At 35.3% G+C, this 22,136-nt stretch overlaps 1 protein-coding gene across 10 annotated transcripts in view; it reads right to left on the bottom strand.

The window, feature by feature from the left end:
- myo1b (myosin IB) overlaps nucleotides 1-22,136 on the bottom strand; it is a 194,257-nt gene that overhangs the window by 83,844 nt on the left and 88,277 nt on the right. For all 10 annotated transcript variants that reach the window (XM_030125371.1, XM_030125372.1, XM_030125374.1 and 7 more), the window contains exons 6-9: nucleotides 20,262-20,308; nucleotides 13,109-13,172; nucleotides 6,072-6,170; nucleotides 3,269-3,372 (exon numbers count right to left, since the gene is read on the bottom strand). In XM_030125371.1, the coding sequence (XP_029981231.1) occupies nucleotides 3,269-3,372; nucleotides 6,072-6,170; nucleotides 13,109-13,172; nucleotides 20,262-20,308 (314 nt within the window). The remainder of the gene's footprint in view (nucleotides 1-3,268; nucleotides 3,373-6,071; nucleotides 6,171-13,108; nucleotides 13,173-20,261; nucleotides 20,309-22,136) is intronic.

Below are 22,136 nucleotides of genomic sequence, written 5' to 3'. Positions count from 1 at the left end.
ATAAAGAAATAAATAAAATAAAATAATAAAAATACAGAATAGATAAAACCTAAATTAAAGAATAAAATACAAGAATAGATTAAAAACATTAAAAGCTGTAAAATTAAAAACAACAACAAATAACAATAATAAACCAATACCAAATAAAACAACTGAATTAAAAATAATACATTCAAATCTCTCACATGGTTTCAAAAGCCAAGGAGGAAAAAAAAAAAAAATCAGATCAAGTTTACCTGAAGAACATGTAGTTTAGTTCATTTTTTATCTTTATTTAGGTTTTTAATTGTGTATTTTTTCTCTGTTTAGCTCTACTTAGTTTTACAAGTGGAAAAAGTAGTCTTAATTTTGTATTTATCTCTTTGAAATCAGATAATTAAGTTCATTTTTCAAGTATTTTGAGGGAAAAAGCTGAAAAGGGTAGAATAGAAAAAAAGGCATTTCATCAAGTAAAATGTAGAAATGTTTTATTTTTCAGAAAAGGTTAAAGGAAATTGGACGACAAGGCTCATTTCTACTTTGTTTTAGACAGTGTTGCATTATTCAGTGTACTTTTTAGTTTTCATACCTTTTTTTATGTTGTTTTAATAGTTTTCCGTGCTGGTTTGTGTCATTGTTCAGTATAAAAACCATGGTGTTATGACTGTGTGTAATAAGTGAGCTAATGTCTAGCACAGCCTTTAAATAACCACTCAGATATTTGAGGTTTGTGTGTTTCCTCAAATAAAAAGTCAATTTGGAGCCGGTCTCTGATAATATGGATAAACATCTGGTATCTGTCACAGAATGTGCTTCCAGTTAAGAACAATGCTCACTACTGTGGGCTTCATTCACAGATGTCAAACATACGGTCCGCGGGCCAAAACCGGACCGCCATTAGGTCCAATCCGGACACAGGAAGAATCTGTGAAAAGCTCAAATTACACTGAAAATACGATCAATCGAGGATGTTAAACTAGTTCAGGGGCCACAAACAGAGCACGTGTGATCTAAAGTAAGTCAAGTTGAGTCAGTTTTATTTATAAAGTTCATCTAAAAACAACAGCTGCTGATTAAAGTGTTCTACAGATTAAAAGCAGGAATACAAATTAAAAAACAAACAAACAAACAAAAAAAAAAACAGATAATAAAATCTACACAAGTAAAATAAAATGAAATGAAGTAAAATAAACAAAATACAAAATGTAAATTCTCAATTCTTGTAAAGATAATGATATAATAACCTAATGACCTTGGGTGACTTGAAAGGTGCCACCAAATAAAATGTATTATTATTTATTATTAATATGGAAAAAAAATACTATATAACATTCTGCCTATAAATAATGACTCTAAATTATTGCATTAGGGCGATAAATAATGACAACTCCAAATTTTTGTCTTTGTTTTAGTGCAAAAAAACCCCATTAAATTATGAAAATATTTACATTAACAATAAAATGTGAATAACCTCAACAAATAGAATAACCTCAAATGTGTAAAGAAAATTAAGTGGATTTTTAACATTATTCTATCTGTTCCTAAATGTTTTGTGTCTCTGTAGATCCCATGTATTACTGATAAGTTGAATGAATGAATGGTTTATTTTTGGTTTATATATTAATTACCACACACAGTACAACAACCACAATAAACACAAAAACCAAAAAAAAAAGGAATAGGCTAGAAGCAGAAGCTTCTTTTTTGTCTATCCTTGTCACCAGACACACAGCTTACATTAAATTAAATGTGTACACCATCGAGCATTTTCATTATAACAAAAGAATCAATAACAAAACAACAGCACATCTACCATCTCCACTTCATAGGGATGGGAATCGAGAACCAGTTCTTTTTGAGAACCGGTTCCCAGTAGCTTGATTCCTTGGAATCATTTGCCTGCCTGCTTAACCATTCTGCTTATCAATATCGCCTTCGTTGTGCATGCGCGATGACATCACGCGTACGCTGCATTGTTTTGGTCAGAACGTAGACAACATGGTGTTGAGGCACAAACGGTCCAAACAGACCAGGTCCAAACGGACCACACCAGGTCCAAACGGACCAGGTCCAAACGGACCACACCAGGTCCACTGGAACACTGTCAAAGCTTCCATGTCTTCTAAAGGTGGAATCCCTCCAATATCGTCAAACATTTGTCCACAGCATGTGATTCATTTACAGGAATGTCACATATTTGATTCTCTACTTAGTGGCGCTTGTGAATGTAGCGGCAGAGTGAACACCGGGCCGGTTCCAGTGTGGGCAACAAACGTCGTAACTCCTCAAATACAAGTTTCCGAAGGTAAGAAGGGAAAGGAAATGAGGGGCACAACAACGGGAGACAAGCCGAGCCGAGTCGAACCGGTTCCACGTAGTAGAAATGCAGCAATAGAGGAATTAGTAAAATGTCTTTAGTTTCACTTTCACTGTTAACTTTAAACAAGTGTGTCCATCTACTGTTATTTATCAAAGTCCATGGGTTTAACTGGTGAATTGATGTTGTAGTAGATTAACACCATTTATTATTACCATATCTACTTATTAAAGAGAGGGACTGGACTCTAATACAAACCTGATTGAAATAAAAGCCTGTTTACCTCCTTCAGCTGACACTAATAGGAAATACACCATTCTCACTAGGGGTGTAAGAAATATCGGTTCTGCAATATATCGTGATATTTCATTTCATGATACTGTATCGATATTAAAAAGTTCTGTATTAATATTTTTAGGTATTCAAATGCAGATATAGTGGAGGTTCATTTTTGTTTTTTGTTTTTCTTTATTATTTACATCTTATTTATTATTATTTAACACTGTTTTATTAAATAATGGTTATTTGAAGCATCCTAAAAGCACTTTTTACTGTCTGAGAGGCAGATGGTAGTTCCTTTGTTGGGATTGCACAAAAATAATGTTCTGATATTAGTTATGAACAAATAGAATATGAACATTTGAGCTGGATCTTAAACTGTAATGTCTGTAAAACACAATTTCAGTTTGAACACAGGAACATTTTGTGATATAACATTAGATCCTGTTGGGATCAAATAAAAATGTGTTTAGTATTTGTGCAGATTTGTGGTGTTGTTCAGTTCTTCCAGGAAATAATCTTTTAAAAAAATAAACAAAACCAATAAAAATGGCCTTTTTAACAGTATCATGATATATCGTGACATATCGCATTGTGATCCTAGTATTGGGATTTGTATCATATCGCCAGATTCTTGCTAATACACACTCCTAATTCTCACACAAACATTAGCCACTGGGCTGCGGTACTCACTCTGACTGTCCGGAAGTTGGCTGCGTCGTCCAGCCCGTTGACCGCAGCAGAGTCCAGGCTCAGATAGTTGTACTTGCTGAAGTCCCGGTCCAGCTTCAATTTCCCTGTGACACGTAGACCATGTGGATGCAATTTACAACCAAATTTGTGCAATTTAAGCGACATTAGTGGAGAATGCAGTTAAGTTACCCATACATCTGTGAAGTACCAGATAAAAAAAAAAACAAAACATGTACTAATAGATCTAAGAGCTTTAAAACAAAACTTACACCCAAACCCCTGGGGTGACGCCTCTGCTTAGGCAACAAATGTGTCTAACCTTCAGGCCATTGTCACTCCAAACTAGATTTCACTATATATATTAGTCATAGTCAGTGCTTTGAACATTATTCTGGGAGATCAAATAGCGCTCTTAAAAGCCTCCCTATCTAGTAGCAAAGAAATCTATTCCTCTCGTGGGTGCATGTGTCAGATTTCATTAGCGGCTGCATTAACTACAGCTGAATCAAGCCCCTCTAGTACATGTGCTCTGGAGTCAATGACCATTATATTGTTCTCTTGTGTTCAGGATGAAAAAAACAAAAAAAAAACAATGCCCTGTGTACGCTGAAACACAAACACAGGGAGCAGGTTTTACAGTTAGCCTTTGTTCTCCGTAGTGTTTTTTAAGCAGGAAGAATGGGTCACTAATGCATGAGCCATGTGTTGGTCCAGCTGCATGCCTGCAGGAAAATGCTTTATGTGGAGGAAAGATAACATTCAGCCCAAGATTTAACTAAGACAAAGCCTGGCTGCTGGCTGCAGACGACCGCTGGAGGAAATGGAAATTCAGAAACTAGAAACAGGGTAAGACCGGGTCAAGAGTTTTGGGCTGAAAATGGGCTTTTTTTAACTCTATAATACACAGGTGTCAAACATGCGGCTCGCGGGCCAAAACCGGCCCGCCAAAGGTTCCATTCCGGCCCACGGGATGAATTTGCAAAGTGCAAGTTAGGGCATCAAACTCAAAAATAGTATCATAATAACCTATAAATAATGACAACACCAATTATTTCACTTTGATTTAGCGCAAAAACCATTCAATTATGAAAATGTTTACATGAACAAACTATCCTTTAACAATAAAATGTGAATAACCTGAAAAAATATGAACAACCTGAAATGTCTAAAGAAAATTAAACGCAATATTAACAACATTCTGCCTGTTATTAAATGTTTTGTAACTGTAGATCTGATCTGTATTTCATACGTATACATGATAAGTCGAGGCATAATATTGATAAAATTGTACTTATTTTTCTAAACAAATTTCTTTTTTTTTTCAGGTTATTCACATCCTGTTTGTTTGGATAGTTTGTAAATGTAAATATTGGCATAACTGAATGTCATTTTTTTGCGCTAAAACAATTTGGGTTTGTCATTATTGATTGGCTATCATGCTATTATTGTACTGGTCCGGCCCAATTCAGATTAAATTGGGCTGAATGTGGACCACGGAAGAAAATGAGTTTGACACCCCTGCTATAAAACCATTTGTATCATATTTGCAACACCAGGTTCTGAGACCTTAACCCACAGGTGTCAAACATGCGTCCCGGGGGCCAAAACCGGCCCACCCAAGGTTCTAATCCGGCCCGCGGGATGAATTTACAAAGTGCAAGTTAGAGCATCAAACTCAAAAATAACAACATAATAACCTATAAATAACGACAACACCATTTTTTTCACTTTGATTTAGGGCAAAAAACATTAAATTATGAAAATATTTACATTAACAAACTATCCTTTAACAATAAAATGTGAAGAACCTAAACAAATATGAACAACCTGAAATGTCTCAAGAAAATTAAACACAATATTAACAATATTCTGCCTGTTATTAAATGTTTTGTAACTGTAGATCTGATCTGTATTTCATATGTATACATGATAAGTCGAGGCATAATATTGATAAAATTGTACTTATTTTTCTAAACAAATTTCTTTTTTTTTCAGGTTATTCACATTCTTTTTGTTTGGATAGTTTGTAAATGTAAATATTGGCATAATTGAATGTTATTTTTTGTGTTAAAACAATTTGGATTTGTCATTATTTATTGGCTATCATGTTATTATTGTACTGGTCCGGCCCACTGCAGATTAAATTGGGCTGAATGTGGACCACGGAAGAAAATGAGTTTGACACCCCTGCTATAAAACCATTTGTATCATATTTGCAACACCAGGTTCTGACACCTTAACCCACAGGTGTCAAACATGCGTCCCGGGGGCCAAAACCAAGGTTGAGGCATAATATTGATGATAAAATTGTACTTATTTTTCTAAACAAATGTCTTTTTTTTTCAGGTTATTCACATTCTTTTTGTTTGGATAGTTTGTAAATGTAAATATTGGCATAATTGAATGTTTTTTTTTGCATTACAACAATTTGGAGTTGTCATTATTTATTGGTTATCATGTTATTATTTTACTGGTCCGGCCCACTTCAGATTAAATGTCTTTACTTTTTTGTTTTACTGTCTGTTTGTTAAAAAAATTTAAAATCTGTTAAAAAATAAAGCATAAAAAAAGAAAAGAGTGAAAGATACACTGATTAAAAAGTCTAATAAACATCTAAATTCCAAAATATTAGACTTCTGTGGCTTGTTTTTGATGGGTCAGGTTTTACAGGGTTAATCTCAGAAATGACTCATCTGGGACGGACTGAATTTATGAACAACTCCAACGACCAATCCCATCAGCCCCTTTACCCATGTGATTGTAAAGGTAAGTTAGCAGACAGTTGTCAGTGGGCGGAGCTTACTGAGTGTGTCGTCAGAGGCTCCGGACAACAGCTGATAGAAGACGTGGAAGTTCCTCTCTCCTCGCGGCTGCTTCACCACACGCGACTTCTCCAGAAGGTCTAAAAGAGGACAAAATAAGGAAACGATGACACACCATGACAAAACGTCACTTCCTAACAACAACAACAGTGACTCACTAACGTGTCCTTGTGTAGTAAATACATGGATTCCCTAATGTGGGATTAATTATTTCCCAAATGTGAAGCTCAGATGGTTCCGAGATCAACTCCTGGTCTATATTTAAGTTGCCAAGGTGACCGAGTTGACGTTGGCCATTATTTGTGTAAATATACACACGGTGGCGAGTATACAAGGAAGAAAACTACACCAGGATATCGAACGTCAGCCCTTTCTTCTGGGCAAGAGGCCAACAGCAACAGTACCTGATTAAACGAGTACCCGTCATCTGTTCACCACATTAGGCCACGTCCGATTTAATTAAAGACCAACTTCAAAACTCAGCAGCAAGTGAGGATGAACGGGATCCTCCTCACCGCCAGTCCCAGTTTATGACCAGTTAACCCATTAAGACCCACAGCTACTTTTGTGGCACTTCCCAAATGACGTTTCCTCTCTATTTAACTTTTTTTAAGTGATTTAACACCATTTATTATGATATTATCCCCCGTATTTCACGTTTTTCACTGTCAATCATATATTTTCCTATTTTTATTTCAGATGTTCATGAAAACTCACAGTAAAATATCAATAACTGAACTTTAAACAAGCGTCTCTATCCACTGTTATTGATCAAACTCCATGGGTTTTACTGGTGAACCAATGTTGAAGAAGATTAACACCATTTATTACAAGATTATTCTACGTATTTTGCAGTTTTCATTGAAAATCATGTGTTTTCTTATATTTAATTCACTGATCATGTAGATGTTCATAAAATTTCAGATTAAAGTTGAGGGTTATTATGTCAAAAACAGACAAAAATGAAGAAAAAAATGTATTTTTCAGCCAAATCTATCATTAACTGAACATAAAACAAGTGTCTCCATCCACTTTTATTTTTCCAACTCCATGGGTTTTACTGGAGAATCAATGTTGTAGAAGATTATCACCATTTATTACAATACTATCCTCTGTATTTTACATTTTTCACTGTAAATCATGTATTTTCCTATATTTAATTTAGATGTTCATGAAAACTCACAGTAAAATATCAATAATTGAACTTTAAACAAGCGTCTCCATCCACTGTTATTAATCAAACTCCATGGGTTTTACTGGTGAACCAATGCTGAAGAAGATTAACACCATTTATTACAATATTATCCTCTGTATTTGTGTTTTTTCATTGAAAATCATGTATTTTCCTATATTTAATGTACAGATCTGGTAGATGTTCATAAAAGCACAGATTAAAGTTGAGGGTTATTATATCAAAAATAGAAAACTGAAGAAGAAAATGTATTTTTCAGTCAAATCTATCATTAACTGATCATAAAACAAGTGTCTCCATCCACTTTTATTTATCCAACTGCATGGGTTTTACTGGAGAATGAATGTTGTAGATGATTATCACCATTTATTACAATACTATCCTCTGTATTTTACATTTTTCACTGTAAATCATGTATTTTCACATTGTAAAAAGCTAATTCAGTCCCCTCAGATGCAGACCCTCTATTACCCTCCACCCCCAGCTCTTTGTTTTTAACAGGGTGCACTCACATTGCTCTTGACGTCGAGTATTTTCCCGAATATTAATTGATTAAAAATGCTGAAATGGACTAATGTGCTGCGCTTTAAATATTTTACCCCGTCTGCTTTTTTCGCTGCAGTCTTGTATCGCTGCGGCTTAAATGCTTGAACGTCACAGATGTTTGTATTATTGATACTCTGGGTATGTATTATTGATGCAGCGGCTGCTTTAGAGCCACTTATGGGACGTGGGTGCCACTGATTCATCCTGAACCGCCGCTAACCGGGGCCGCCCAGGTCCATGTAGAGAACCTCTGAAGAGCAGCACAAACTGGTACTGGTATCATCTGAGCGCCCACCGACCGGATGAGTCAAGTCTAAAGTGGACGGTTCATTATGTAGAAGATACTCAGTTCTGCTGACGATGAAACCGTAGTGTCCTAAAATAAGATGTTTAACTCATACAGCGACCAAAACCATCTACTGATTTAAATGTTTAATCACCTCTGATCCACTAAACCTGTCAACACATGGAAATAATCAGTGTAAAATACAGCTGACACCCCCCCCCCACCCCATTTTTGTTCATTTTGTTGATTATTTTCTTCAATTGTTTTTTTTTATTCCCAGTTTTGTTAATTTTGTTGATTTTTTTTTTTTTTTTTTGTTCATTTTGTTGTTGTTTTTTTTTCATTTTTGTTCATTTTGTTCATTATTTTCTTCAGTTCGTTAATTATTTCTTCATTTTGTTGATTTTTTTTCTATTTTGGTTCATTTTATTGATTTTTTTATTTTTATTTTTTTAATTTCAGAGGCTAGTTACCGTGGAAACACCATCATCTTCTACAACATTGATTCACCAGTAAAACCCATGGAGTTTTACATATGCTAATAGTTGCAGATACTTGTTTTTACAATTGTTTAATTCTACATTTTGTTGTAAAAGTGACTTTTTCTTAATTTTTCACATTGACAGTAGATGGACACACTTGGTTTTATGTTCAATTAATTGATATTTTTTGCTGAAAAAAACACTTTTTCTTCAGTTTTCTCTGTTTCTGATACAATAACCCTCAACTTTATTCACAGCTTTTATGAACATCTACAGGATTAGTAAATTAAATATAGGAAAATACATGATTTTCAATGGAAAAAATGGAAAATACATTAGATAAAGTTATAATACATGGTGATAATCTTCTACAGCATTGATTCACCAGTAAAACCAATGAAGTCTGACAAAGGACAGTGGATGGAGACACTTATTTAAACTTCATTTACTGATATTTACTGTGAGTGTTCATGAACATCTAAATTAAATATATGAAATTAAATATAGGAAAATACATGATTTACAGTGAAAAATAAATGCTAAATACAAAGGTTACTATTATTATAAATTGTGAGAAATCACTTAAGCAAGGTTTATTTATTTTTCTTTTTTCTGTTGTTTACTTATCAACCTTTTATGTATCATCACTGATATTTTGTTGGTTGATTTTGTTTGGTTTTCATTGTCTACATGTTTGAAATAAAAAATTCAATTAATCAATCGATCAATCCCTTTAAAAAAAGTCAACAAAATGAAGCAAATAATCAACAAAACGAACAAAAATGAAAAAAAAAAAAAAAAACAAATTGAAGAAAATAAACAAAATGAACAAAAATAAATTTAAAAAATCAACAAATTGAAGAAAATAATCAACAAAATGAACAAAAATGAAAAAAACAACAAAATGAAGAAAATAAACAAAATGAACAAACATGGGGAAAAAAACAAAATGAAAAAAAAGAACAAAAATGGGGAGAAAAAAATCCACATGAACAAAAAATGGAAAAAATAATCAAATTGAGGAAAATAATCAACAAAATGAACAAAAATGAAAAAACAATCAACAAAATGAAGAAAATAAACAAAATGAACAAACATGAAAAAACAATCAACAAAATGAAGAAAAACAAAATGAACAAACATGGGAAAAAAAAAAAAAAAAAAAAAAAAAAAAAGAACAAAAATGGGGAGAAAAAAATCCACATGAACAAAAATGGAAAAAATAATCAAATTGAAGAAAATAATCAACAAAACGAACAAAAATGAAAAGAATCAACAAATTGAAGAAAACAAACAACAAAATGAACAAAAATGAAAAAAACAATCAACAAAATGAAGAAAATAAACAAAATGAACAAAAATGGGGGAAAAAAATCCACATGAACAATCCCTTTATCCCATCATCAGTCCCTTTAAACCTTAAGGCTAAAACGGCCCATCTGGTCTTTTTTTTCTTATTTTGACAATAAAAAGGTTAGAAAACATGCTGTGAGCGAGTATGTTTGCCCATTTTTTAAGATCTTTCAAATTCCAGCCATCAGGTACAATTTACTGCATGTTACAATTCTGCTAAAATGTCTTTTCTCCAGCTTCTAGTGCAGGCGTGAGTGAAATTACTGTAATGGCACTATAAAACTTATTTTAAAATGCAACGTCTCAAGTTTCAGAAACCGTTGGAATTTTCCCAGTTGCACAAACAGTGAAACAGTTCCATCCATCCAAACTGCATATGCACAGGTGCGTCAGCGATGACACGCCAGGTTTGAAACAGTTAAATAGAGAGAAAATTTCATTTGTAAACTGAAAAGTAGCTGTGGGTCTGTATGGGTTAAAGTTCAAATGGGCTGAAATAATGAACTCTGAGCTGCCACAAACACCCTGGTCCGTCTGTCCGTCCGTCCGTCTGTCTGTCCAGCTCTGCTGAAGAAGTCACATGTCGGAGGATCTTCTTCACAGTCGGTCCCTTGTGTTGGACCGACTCCGGACACAAATGCACAGAGGACCATTTGTGTGTCAGCCTTCAGCTCCGCTCTTTGTTTCTGTGACCTCTGGCAAAAACCAGTCGGCACAGACAAAACAATGTGAACAGACGCGAGATGAAACCAAAACGGACTGAAAGCAGACGAGAAAAGATCAGCGGGTGTGTTTTATTCAGTCTGTGGGGGATGCACATTTACATACGGCATCAAACCCACCCAAGGCTGCTTTCAGAGGTAATACATACTGTTATTACTGTTAATATATATATATATATATATATATATATATATATATATATATATATATATATATATACACACACACTGTTAATACTGTCCATAGGTAATACATACTGTTATTACTGTTAATATTGTCCATACACTGGAAAAAATCTAAATCTTACCAAGTGTATTTTCCTTATTTCTAGTCCAAATATCTCATCACACTTAAAATAAGACAGAATCACCTAAACCAGGGGTGTCAAACATGCGTCCCGGGGGCCAAATGTGTCCCGCCATTCCAATCCGACAAAGGTTCCAATCCAACCATTGGGATGAATTTGCAAAGTGCAAAAATTCCACAGTTAAGGCTGTGGAACTCATATTAGTCCCTGTTCCACATACAGACCAATATGATCTACAGTCAAATAATAACAGCAGAAGAACCGACAAAAAAGAATGACTGCAGATTTTCTTCTCGGTTTGATGTGGAAAAAAAAAAATTACATTATGTTCGTAAATAATGACAACTTCAAATTTTTGTCTTTGTTTTAGTGCAAAAAATAACATGAAATTATGAAAATATTTACATATGCAAACTATCCTGTAACGATAAAATGTGAATAACCTGAAATGTCTAAAGAAAATTCAGCACAATTTGAACTATTTTCCTTCTGTTCCTCAGTGTTTAGTGTCTTTGTAGATCTGATCCAGAATGCACATGGACAAATGACAAGTTGAGGCAGAATATTCTTAAAATTGCACTGATTTTTCTTAGGAAATTTCAGTTTTTTCAGGTTATTCACATCTTTTTTGTTTGGATAGTTTATAACAGTAAGTTTTCATAATTTAATGTTTTTTTTTTTTTTTGCATTAAAACAAAGACAAAAATTTGGAGTTGTCATTATTTATAGGTTATTCTGTGATTATTTTACTGGTTCGGCCCACTGCAGATCAAATCAGGCTGAATGTGGAACCTGAAAGAAAATGAGTTTGACACTCCTGACCTAAAGAGGAACGTTTCAGTCAGATATAAGAACTGATTTTTAGACAATAGATCTGGAAAATCTTATTTCAAGAAATCTTACCAAGATAATTTTCACATGTTCCATTGGAATTAAGCAAAAAAAAAAAAATCTGCCAATGGAATATGTGAAAATTATCTCAGTAAAATTTCTTGAAATCAGATTTTCCAGATCTATTATCTATAAATCAGTTATTATATCTCACTGGAAAGTTCCTCTTTAGGTGATTCTGTCTGATTTTAAGTGTGATGAGATATTTGGACTGAAATGAGGAAAATACACTTCGCAAGATTTAGATTTTTTCCAGTGTAGATATACATACTGTTAATATTGTTAATATTGTCCATAGATATACAAACTGGTAATATTGTATCCTTATGAAGTCTTCCTGATCCTTAAACTTGTATGAAGTTGATATCTTTAGTCAAACTACATTCATTAGATGGTAGGTTGGGACTACTTTCTGAAATCCACCGATTTTAGGTGGATTTACCAAGTTGGTAAAGCTAACAAAAATAACAATTTAATATTATATATATTTTACCTTTATGTCCACTTTGTTTTTGTAGTTACCGTGGAAACACTGTCATCTTCTACAACACTGATACCCCAGTAAAACCCATGGAGTTGGATCAATGACAGTGGATGGACACACTGGGTTTATGATCAGTTCTTCATATACTTGTTGAAAATTTCACTTTTTCTTCCGTTTTCTCTGTTTCTCATTTAATAACCATTGAATTTACTCTGAGCTTTAATGAACATCAATATGATCAACCGATTAAATACAGGAAAACACCTAATTTACACTGAAAAAATGCTAAATACAGAGGACAATATTATAATAAATGGTGATAAAATACTTAAAAAAAAAAGGTTAAAAGGAGAGAAAAAATTATTTGGGAGCTGCCACCAAAGTAGCGCTGGGTCTTTAAGGGTTGAACACCGATTTCAGTCAATTCTGAGCCATGTTATAATAATAATAATAATAATAATAATAATAATAATAATAATAATAATAATAATAATGATAATAATAATAATAATGGATTAGATTTCTATTGCGCTTTTCAAGGCACCCAAAGCGCTTTACATTATTGATCCATTATTCATGTTAGACATTAAGTGTTGTGAGAGGACATGTATTAAACTGACAGGGACTGTTTGTTTATTTCGACTATATTACTAGGAAATGTAATGCAAATGCAGGACAAGAGGAAGGACAGTCTGAAACATTTACAGAGGTGTGTGGTTTAATTTCAAGGACGCTGAATCCCAATCGTACTCACAGTTGCTGATGACTCCGCCCAGAGGATCTCCTTTAAAGTCAAACTCAATGTCCATGTACTTCCCCTGTGGATGAGAGGGCAGCAGTTAGAGGAGGACACGTGGATGACAGGGTTAAAACAAAATTCTGAATTTCACAATTTAATTCAATTCAGTGAGTGAATTTGAACTGACTCCATCCTACAGGAAGTGGATTTGGTAGTGGTAGTAGTAGTTTATTCAGTCGTTAATTACTTTAAATAATCCAACATATCCATTGTTCCATATCCAATGGGTTTAGGCTGAAGTTCAGACGTATTTTGCCGAACCCTATTTACAATTAACACAATGTCTCCACATGAAAACAAACATAAATTTTTCATTGTAATCATAACCAACAGAAGAGAATCCATATTTAATTTAATTCAGGTAAATCATGTCTTTATCTCAACTACCAATACTGATCCTCGTCTTTTAAACCAGTATTTTCTTTAGTCAATCCTGCGCTCTACATTTTTGAATAATAGTTAATTTGTACATGTTTTTAACAGTTTTAATTGTTTTAGACTGTTGGAATCGATCTTCCAGGCCACTCCAAACATTAACCCCTCTAACAGAAACACATCTACTTTTTTTTTGTTTGTTTTTTGCCTTAGCTTTTTTAAAAATGCCAGTTCCTCTGAGGCTGTGCCAACTTTTCCTACATTTAAACACCTCCTGGATAGAAGGAGGGAGTAGATTATTATGTGCCTTGTACATCACTACCACTGTATTAAGGTCAACAAGATCACGGATTTTCAGCAAATTAAGCTTCTGTAAAAATAGTGTGTGTTGGTGCATAAAAATCTGCATTATGCTGCGTTTCCACTACATGGAACCAGCTCGGCTCGACTCGGTATTCCTGGAGACCGTTTTCATTACAGGATACTACCGACTTTTCAGTACCTGGTCGTCATAGTGATGCGGCGCGTTACTTCCGTGTCGTCTGTTCAGAGAGTTGCTGATAAACTCGCTCGTTGCGTGTTGTCTCGTCTGAATTTTTACGTCGGCCACCAAAGACTGAATCTCCTGGACCGACCATGGTGTAGTTTTGGGCTGTTATCATGTGGATTCATGTACCGCTGTATTTACTGTCCACTTCTGCATCTGTTTTTTGTAAAACGGTGGGTCACAGAGAAAACTGTCTGACCAGTCAGTGGTCTGCAGTGTTTATACGTCATGTTTTAGTATCTGGTCCCCAGTCCTGGAATCTCAGCGGAGGTGATACCAAAAAACTAGTACCGGGTACCAGATTCCAGGTCCTTTTTTGTAATGGAAATGCAAAAAGGCCGAGTCAAGTGGAGCCGATACCACGCAGCGGAAACGGGGCATTCGTAAAAATTCTTATTGCCTTTTTTTGAAGTAAAAAGACAGGATGAATATTTGAATAGTAGTTGTTTCCCCACATTTCTGCACCATAATTTAGGTATGGAAGAATGATAGAATTATATAGTATAAGAAGTGAATATTTATCAATTATAGTTCTCACTTTACCGATTACAGCTAGGTTTTTAGCTAATTTTGTCTTTAACATGTTTATATGCGACTTCCAATCAAGTTTACCATCAATGGTAACACCTAAGAATTGGAATTGGAGCCTTTTTCAGTCGAGTTATGTTATTTCTCTCTTCTTCTGTTGTTTTGAAATAAATATATGACTGAAAATAAAATAAAATTCTCTCCGTAATTCTTAAATTTCACATTTTAGCCAAGACTGCATCTGTGAAACTTCAGCCAACCTGCATTTTTGACTGGATTTTTCTTCATCAGTGACTCACACGTGGTAAAATGTCACTATTTGTAGACCAGTGTTACCTGCAGACACTAGACAGGCATTAGGGTGTTTATTTTTTTTATTTTTTTTCCCCCTAAACACAGCTCGTATTGACAAATCGTTCAGGTTTAAAGTGCGGATATGACTGTAGCACCAGCTGCCAATCATAAACACAGGAACAGTGAAAAAAAAAAACTTCAGCCAACCTGCATTTTTGACTGGATTTTTCTTTATCGGTGGCTCACATGTGGTAAAATATCACTACTTTTATTCTGGAAGTATTTGACTTGTAGATCAGTATTACCTGCAGACACTAGACAGGCATTGGGGTGTTTTTTTTTTACCTAAACACAGCTTGTATTGACAAATCGTTCAGGTTTAAAGTGCGGATATGACTGTAGCACCAGCTGCCAATCATAAACACAGGAACGGTGAAAAAAAAATCTGGGCTCTGTGGTGGGAAAGCCCCCCCATCCCCCCCCTCCCCCTGCAAGTTTCCTTCCATTGGACGACGTAAAACAAACCATTTCAGCTCCTCTCTCTCCTTCTGTCTGAGACTCGGCAGCAGGAACAGAGAGTCCTGTGTGTGCGTTTCATTTTTTTTTTTTTTTTTCCCCCCTCTCTGATGTATTAATAGCAGACAGATCCTCAGAACAGACCTAACTCAAGTGGCGAGCGGGCTTGGGCCAAACTCGGTAAGCCGGCTGCACTCAGCGAAATGAAGCGACGGTTTGATTCATGGGTCTGTGATGAGTTCATGAACTGGTTATCTGTGGGGAGGCTCCAGATCCTTGTCTAAAGGTTTATGCCAAGGTTACCTAAATATAAACAGATCAGGGGCATAATCCTTTTTAATACTCCCTGTTAGGTCCGTATGTCAGAGCACCGGCACGTATTTATAGGTGCCAATGGGAGGGACATGGTTCGATTTAGTGTGGAAGCGGAAATAATAAAATACAAAAAGCATGTTGGATTTGAGTCGGTATAAACTGGCATGAACACACTATTCAGGGAAAAAGACATTAGGTAGGTAAGGGAAAAAAAAAACAGTGCTGTCTGTATGATTGTACTGATGCTTCACTGTTTTATCTTTTTATCTTTATTGATTTATGTTGTCTCTTATCTGTCTTACCTTAATCTCTTTTTAATTGATGTGCTGTAATATGTTTTTTTTTAAGGTTCCTATTGTCATCAGGCCGGGGACTACAGCAGGATACTAGCCATGTTAGCTAAAGCTGCCCCTTTTACTGTTATGGATACAGTTAATGAATTGGGATTGACCACAATATAATAAAGTAATAAGAAGAAGAAACTGAAGAAGAAACAGAAGAAGAAGAAACAGAAGAAGAAAAAACAGAAGAAGAAGAAGAGAAAGAAGAAACAGAAGAAACAGAAGAAGAGAAAGAAGAAACAGAAGAAACAGAAACAGAAGAAGAAGAAACAGAAGAAGCAACAGAAGGAGAAACAGAAGAAACAGAAGAAGAAAAAGAGGAAAAAGAAGAAACAGAAGAAGAAACAGAAGAAACAAGAAGAAACAGAAGAAGAAGAAACAGAAGGTTTATATTATTTGTACTAACAGTTGTTGTTGTAGTATATCCACTGTTAGTATTTGCATGTGTAGTAGTAGTATATCCACTGTTAGTACTAGTATTTGTAGTAGTAGTATATCCACTGGTAGTACTAGTATTTGTAGTAGTAGTATATTCACTGTTAGTACTAGTATTTGTAGTAGTAGTATATCCACTGGTAGTACTAGTATTTGTAGTAGTAGTATATCCACTGTTAGTACTTGTATGTGTAGTAGTAGTATATCCACTGTTAGTACTAGTATTTGTAGTAGTAGTATATCCACTGGTAGTACTAGTATTTGTAGTAGTAGTATATCCACTGTTAGTACTAGTATTTGTAGTAGTAGTATATCCACTGGTAGTACTTGTATGTGTAGTAGTAGTATATCCACTGGTAGTACTAGTATTTGTAGTAGTAGTATATCCACTGGTAGTACTTGTATGTGTAGTAGTAGTATATCCACTGGTAGTACTAGTATTTGTAGTAGTAGTATATCCACTGCTAGTACTAGTATTTGTAGTAGTAGTATATCCACTGGTAGTACTTGTATGTGTAGTAGTAGTATATCCACTGTTAGTACTAGTATTTGTAGTAGTAGTATATCCACTGGTAGTACTTGTATGTGTAGTAGTAGTATATCCACTGGTAGTACTAGTATTTGTAGTAGTAGTATATCCACTGGTAGTACTAGTATTTGTAGTAGTAGTATATCCACTGCTAGTACTAGTATTTGTAGTAGTAGTATATCCACTGTTAGTACTTGTATGTGTAGTAGTAGTATATCCACTGTTAGTACTAGTATTTGTAGTAGTAGTATATCCACTGGTAGTACTAGTATTTGTAGTAGTAGTAGTATATCCACTGTTAGTACTAGTATTTGTAGTAGTAGTATATCCACTGGTAGTACTTGTATGTGTAGTAGAAGTATATCCACTGGTAGTACTAGTATTTGTAGTAGTAGTATATCCACTGCTAGTACTAGTATTTGTAGTAGTAGTATATCCACTGGTAGTACTTGTATGTGTAGTAGTAGTATATCCACTGGTAGTACTTGTATTTGTAGTAGTAGTATTAACAGTTGTGTACATTAGTTGTGGTTATTGGTGATTCTAACACCAGCTGTTGTAGTTTTTAACAGTTCTAGTTCATATTGCTGTGCATCCATGTGTCGTCCCCCCCCCATCTCTCCCTCTCTCTCCCTCTCTCTCTCTCCTCTCTCTCTTTAACCCCAGACCCCAGACTCGGGGGTCTCCTCCAGGTTTCTACCTGTTCCAGGTGGTTTTTCCTTCCCCTGTTACCCAGTGTTTACTCCTGGAGGGTTCTGCTGGTTTCTGTAAACTGCTTTCAGAGTCCTGTTTAGAGCAGCTCTAAATGGAAAATGTCATGAGATAACTTTTGTTATGATGTGACGTGATATTAATAAAATTTGACTGATGATTGACCCCCCCCCCCCCCCACACACACACACACACACACACACAAATGTTTTACTTTGAATGTTCTCGTCCTCAACTCCAGTATGTTCCGAGGGTACCCATGAGAGCCGACCGTAAAAAGCTCAGCTGAAGTACATGAACAAATTGTTGAGTTGAAAATGTCAGAATCAGGGTACGTGTACAAAAATGTGGTTTCTCCTGAGCTGGGGCGCACTGAGTACAAGACGGTTGGTTTGTGTTGGCCTTGGTCCACATTCTGCAGCGCATAAACAGCTCTGCAGGTTAAAGGGCTGCTTCTTTATGCTGTACCAAAAGACCATTTATCAAATGCACAAAGGCTGCAATACTTGAGTTGAAGTGAGGTAAAAGAAGTAAAACGCATCTTCATGGAGGTAGAGGAGGGCAGCAAGGTTATTATCGTTAACGAAAACTAACAAAATGACTAAAACTACAACTGAAAAAACATTTTTGTTAACTGAAATAAATAAAAATTATAATGAAAAGAAAAAACGATAACGAACTGAAACTGTATTGTGTGTCTACAAAACTAAAACGGATCAAAATTATGGATCAAATTCCCTTCGTTTTCGTCTTTGTCAATGTCGGAGTGATACGAAATCGATTTACCGTACTTTCCAGACTATAAGCCACTACTTTTTTCTCATTTTGAACCCCGCAGCTTTTACAGCGATGCAGCTTGGGTACAGATTTCTACAGGCTAACGGCCACCAGGGGGCGCTCTAGCAGGAAGCGCAAAAGTGAGACACACAGGAGGAAGAGGTGATGAAGAGGAGGAGTTTGAATCTGAACTTTGAACAATCATTTTGTGTGTCATGCACAAACCCTCATCATGGAAAACACACGAAGAAATGCATATGATGCAGCTTTGAAGTTAAAAGCAATCGATGTGTCTATAAAGAAGGAAATAGAGCTGCAGCACCGAAGTGCCACTGAGCAACAACGGAGGAGAGATGTAGAAGGAGTGTGACGGAGCTGAGGCTGTTCAACTCCGACACTGAAGAAGACGACTGCAGTGGTTTAATGAGCAGAAGGAAGATGAAGACACAGATCAGTGACTGTTCTGGGTTTCTGAACCAGCCTGTTCCTACTGTTTTACTGCCGTGTTACAGGCACTGTTTGGAAAAAAGCAGGTAAGGGATGGAAATAAATATTTAAATAATCTGTCTGTTTACCACCTTTCTGTGTAAATATCTCATGTCACAATGTGGACACCTGCAGCTTATAGTCAGGTGCGACTTATAGCCCGGAAAGTACGGTATTTTGCTCTAGCAATTTTAGCTAGCGGCATCATACAGTCCATCGCTTGTCGTTTAGAGTCGGTTTCTCGTCCTCACCCTAGCTGGAAACATGGAGACTAAAGTTGGGAGAAAACAGCAGAGTCCTGTCTGGGATTTATTTGAATACGACGACAGAGAAGAAGAGAAAAGAGACGACAAAACTAAAATTAATACTAAAACTAAACTAAAACTAAGCATTTAATAATAATAATAATAATAATAATGATGGATTGGATTTATATAGCGCCTTTCTAGACACCCAAAGTGCTTTACATTATTGACCCATTATTCATTCACTCTCACATTCTCCCTCTGGTGGTGGTAAACTACATCTGTATCCACAGTTGCCCTGGGGCAGACTGACAGAAGCGTGGCTGACAATTTACGCCTACGGCCCCTCCCACCACCACCAAACATTCATACACCAGTGTGGGTGGCACTGGAGGCAGGGAGGGTGAAGTGTCTTGCCCAAGGACACAACGGACTGACTAGGACAGAACGGGATTCGAACCGCCAACCCTTTGGTTACTGGACGACCCGCTCTACCACCTGAGCCACAGCTACCCCGCATTTACAAAAAATTAAAACTAATAAAAACTTGCAAACCTGCTCTAAAAACAAATTAAAACTAACTGAATTAAAAAGTCAAAACTAAACAAAACTAGAATGAAAAATCCAAAACTATTCGAACCTTGGAGGGGAGTTAAACATGTGAGCGTTATCCCTCAGTTTGTCTTTGACGCTAAAACGTGTGCATTACTTAACAGTGTCTGAAGCCCAGATCAGTGTGGACTGGTTTCAAACCAGTAGTTCTGTCATAACAACTGATCCTACTTAATGAAGTGTAGAGATGAGGAACATCAACTCTATAATGTCATCAGTAAAACCCACAGCAGATAATTAAAAACAAATACAGAGAGGGACGAAACATGGAATTAAACACCACGCCTTCGTTTGCAGATGTAGATAAAATCAATTCCAAACTATGCATCATAATCAAATAATAAGCAACTGATTAATTTAATGACACAAGCAATTGCCAGTTTGAAAGGACACTTACAAATCTGGAGGAGTTGTCGTTTCTCACTGTTTTGGCGTTTCCGAAGGCTGAAAAGAAGGAAAATCAGATTGGTGCTTGAGGAAAACATTACAAAACAAAGCATAATGTACGCTAATCTGAACATTGTGTTGATCAAGAAATATCATAAAGGCAAATCAAAGCTTTTGAACAAATATGATGCATCTTTCAGCTTTGTCTGTAGCTGGCTGTCAATCACACAGGGGCTGGAAGTCAAAGCCATTTGTACTGATGAAGCGCCATAATTCTGTATGGATTAGGCAAAGCGCTCCGGCTTAGGAAGGGCTGAACCTTGTGTCACGCCACAGTCAAGTCAAAGGGATTCAATATGTGCCCATGCTTTGAAATAAACAAACACAAACAAACATGAGGCGCCAACTAGGGATGGAACGATTACCGGTAGAACGAGAAACCACAGTGAAATTGCAGACAGTTAGTATTACCGTTTAAATTCTAATTATCATGAGAACCGTGTTTGATTACCACACTTTTATGTAGAAAACGGCTTTGTAAAGATCTGCCTTATGTCAAATATTTGAGTATAGTTTTAATTTATTACAATTTAAATTTTATATACCTAATATTTGGAACCAATATTCACTTTTAAAGTCTTTGAAAAGGTTCATTAAGCATCTTTGTGTCTATTTCCTGCCCCCTTCTAAATAACAATAGTCTTAATGGTTAGCCATACACAACATGACGAAATGATGCAAAACCATTACGATAACAGACCAAAAAAAGGAAATAAATATGTCACAAGATCCAAAACAAATACGAAGCAAAATGCAAAAACTTATAACTGTTCGTATAATCTCATTGTTCTGTCTTTATACACTTTTTTCAGTTGGAATATGTTTTTACATTCCTTCAGCTCATTATAAAGAGAGCCGAAGGACTGTAAAAACATATTCCAACTTTGGGATGGAACGATTACCGGTATAACGATAAACCGCAGTGAAGTTGCCAACAGTTAGTATTACTGTTTAAATTCTAATTATCATGATAACCGTGTTTGATTACCGCACTTTTATGTAGAAAACAACTTTGTAAAGATCTGCTTTTATGTCAAATATTTGAGTATAGTTTTAATTTATTACAATTTTAATTGTATATACCTAATATTTGGAACCAATATTCACTTTTAAAGTCCCTGAAAAGGTTTGTTAAGCATCTGTGTGTTATTTATGCAATAAATTATATACATTTTTCAAATCAGATTTTACATATTGTTTTGTGTTTTCTGTCCTTTTGTGTTGCTATAGTAGGTTAAAGTGGAAAAAATAACACACAGATGATATAAATGAAGTTGTGCTGAAAAAAAAAGAGATACCAAACATGGGTATAGTAAACATTTCTGTATATAGTACAGTGTTTTTCAACCTTGGGGTCGGGACCCCACGTGGGGTCACCTGAAATTTCTAGTAACTGATTAACAAAAAAAATAAAATTACTAATAAAAAACATTTTAATAATTCAATATATATGTCATTATAATTAAAACACCACACACTTTTCCAAATAAAAATTTTAAAAAAGGTGCATTATATACATTATATAGCCTAAATGTCATCTAAAATTGATGTTTATTTGCAACATAGTATAACAAACTATTACATGATCAAAAAACGATTAATTTTAGCAAATTAATGTCTCTGTTTTGAATGTCTGGGGTCGCCACAAATTTGTGATGTTAAAATGGGGTGACAAGACAAAAAAGTTGGGAACCACTGATATAGTATATAAAGGCAAAATCAAAAGGACTGAAAAACGGCCAAAATAGACTCAGACCACTAAGGGTTAATATTTGAATGTTTCTGCAACAGAAGGTACATTGTGCCCATTATTTTATTCGTTTTT

Source organism: Sphaeramia orbicularis, chromosome 21 (assembly GCF_902148855.1).
Source record: "Sphaeramia orbicularis chromosome 21, fSphaOr1.1, whole genome shotgun sequence".
NCBI lineage: Eukaryota > Metazoa > Chordata > Actinopteri > Kurtiformes > Apogonidae > Sphaeramia > Sphaeramia orbicularis.
The sequence above is the reverse complement of the archived record's forward strand: the minus strand, read 5'-3'. Positions and strand labels throughout refer to the sequence as shown.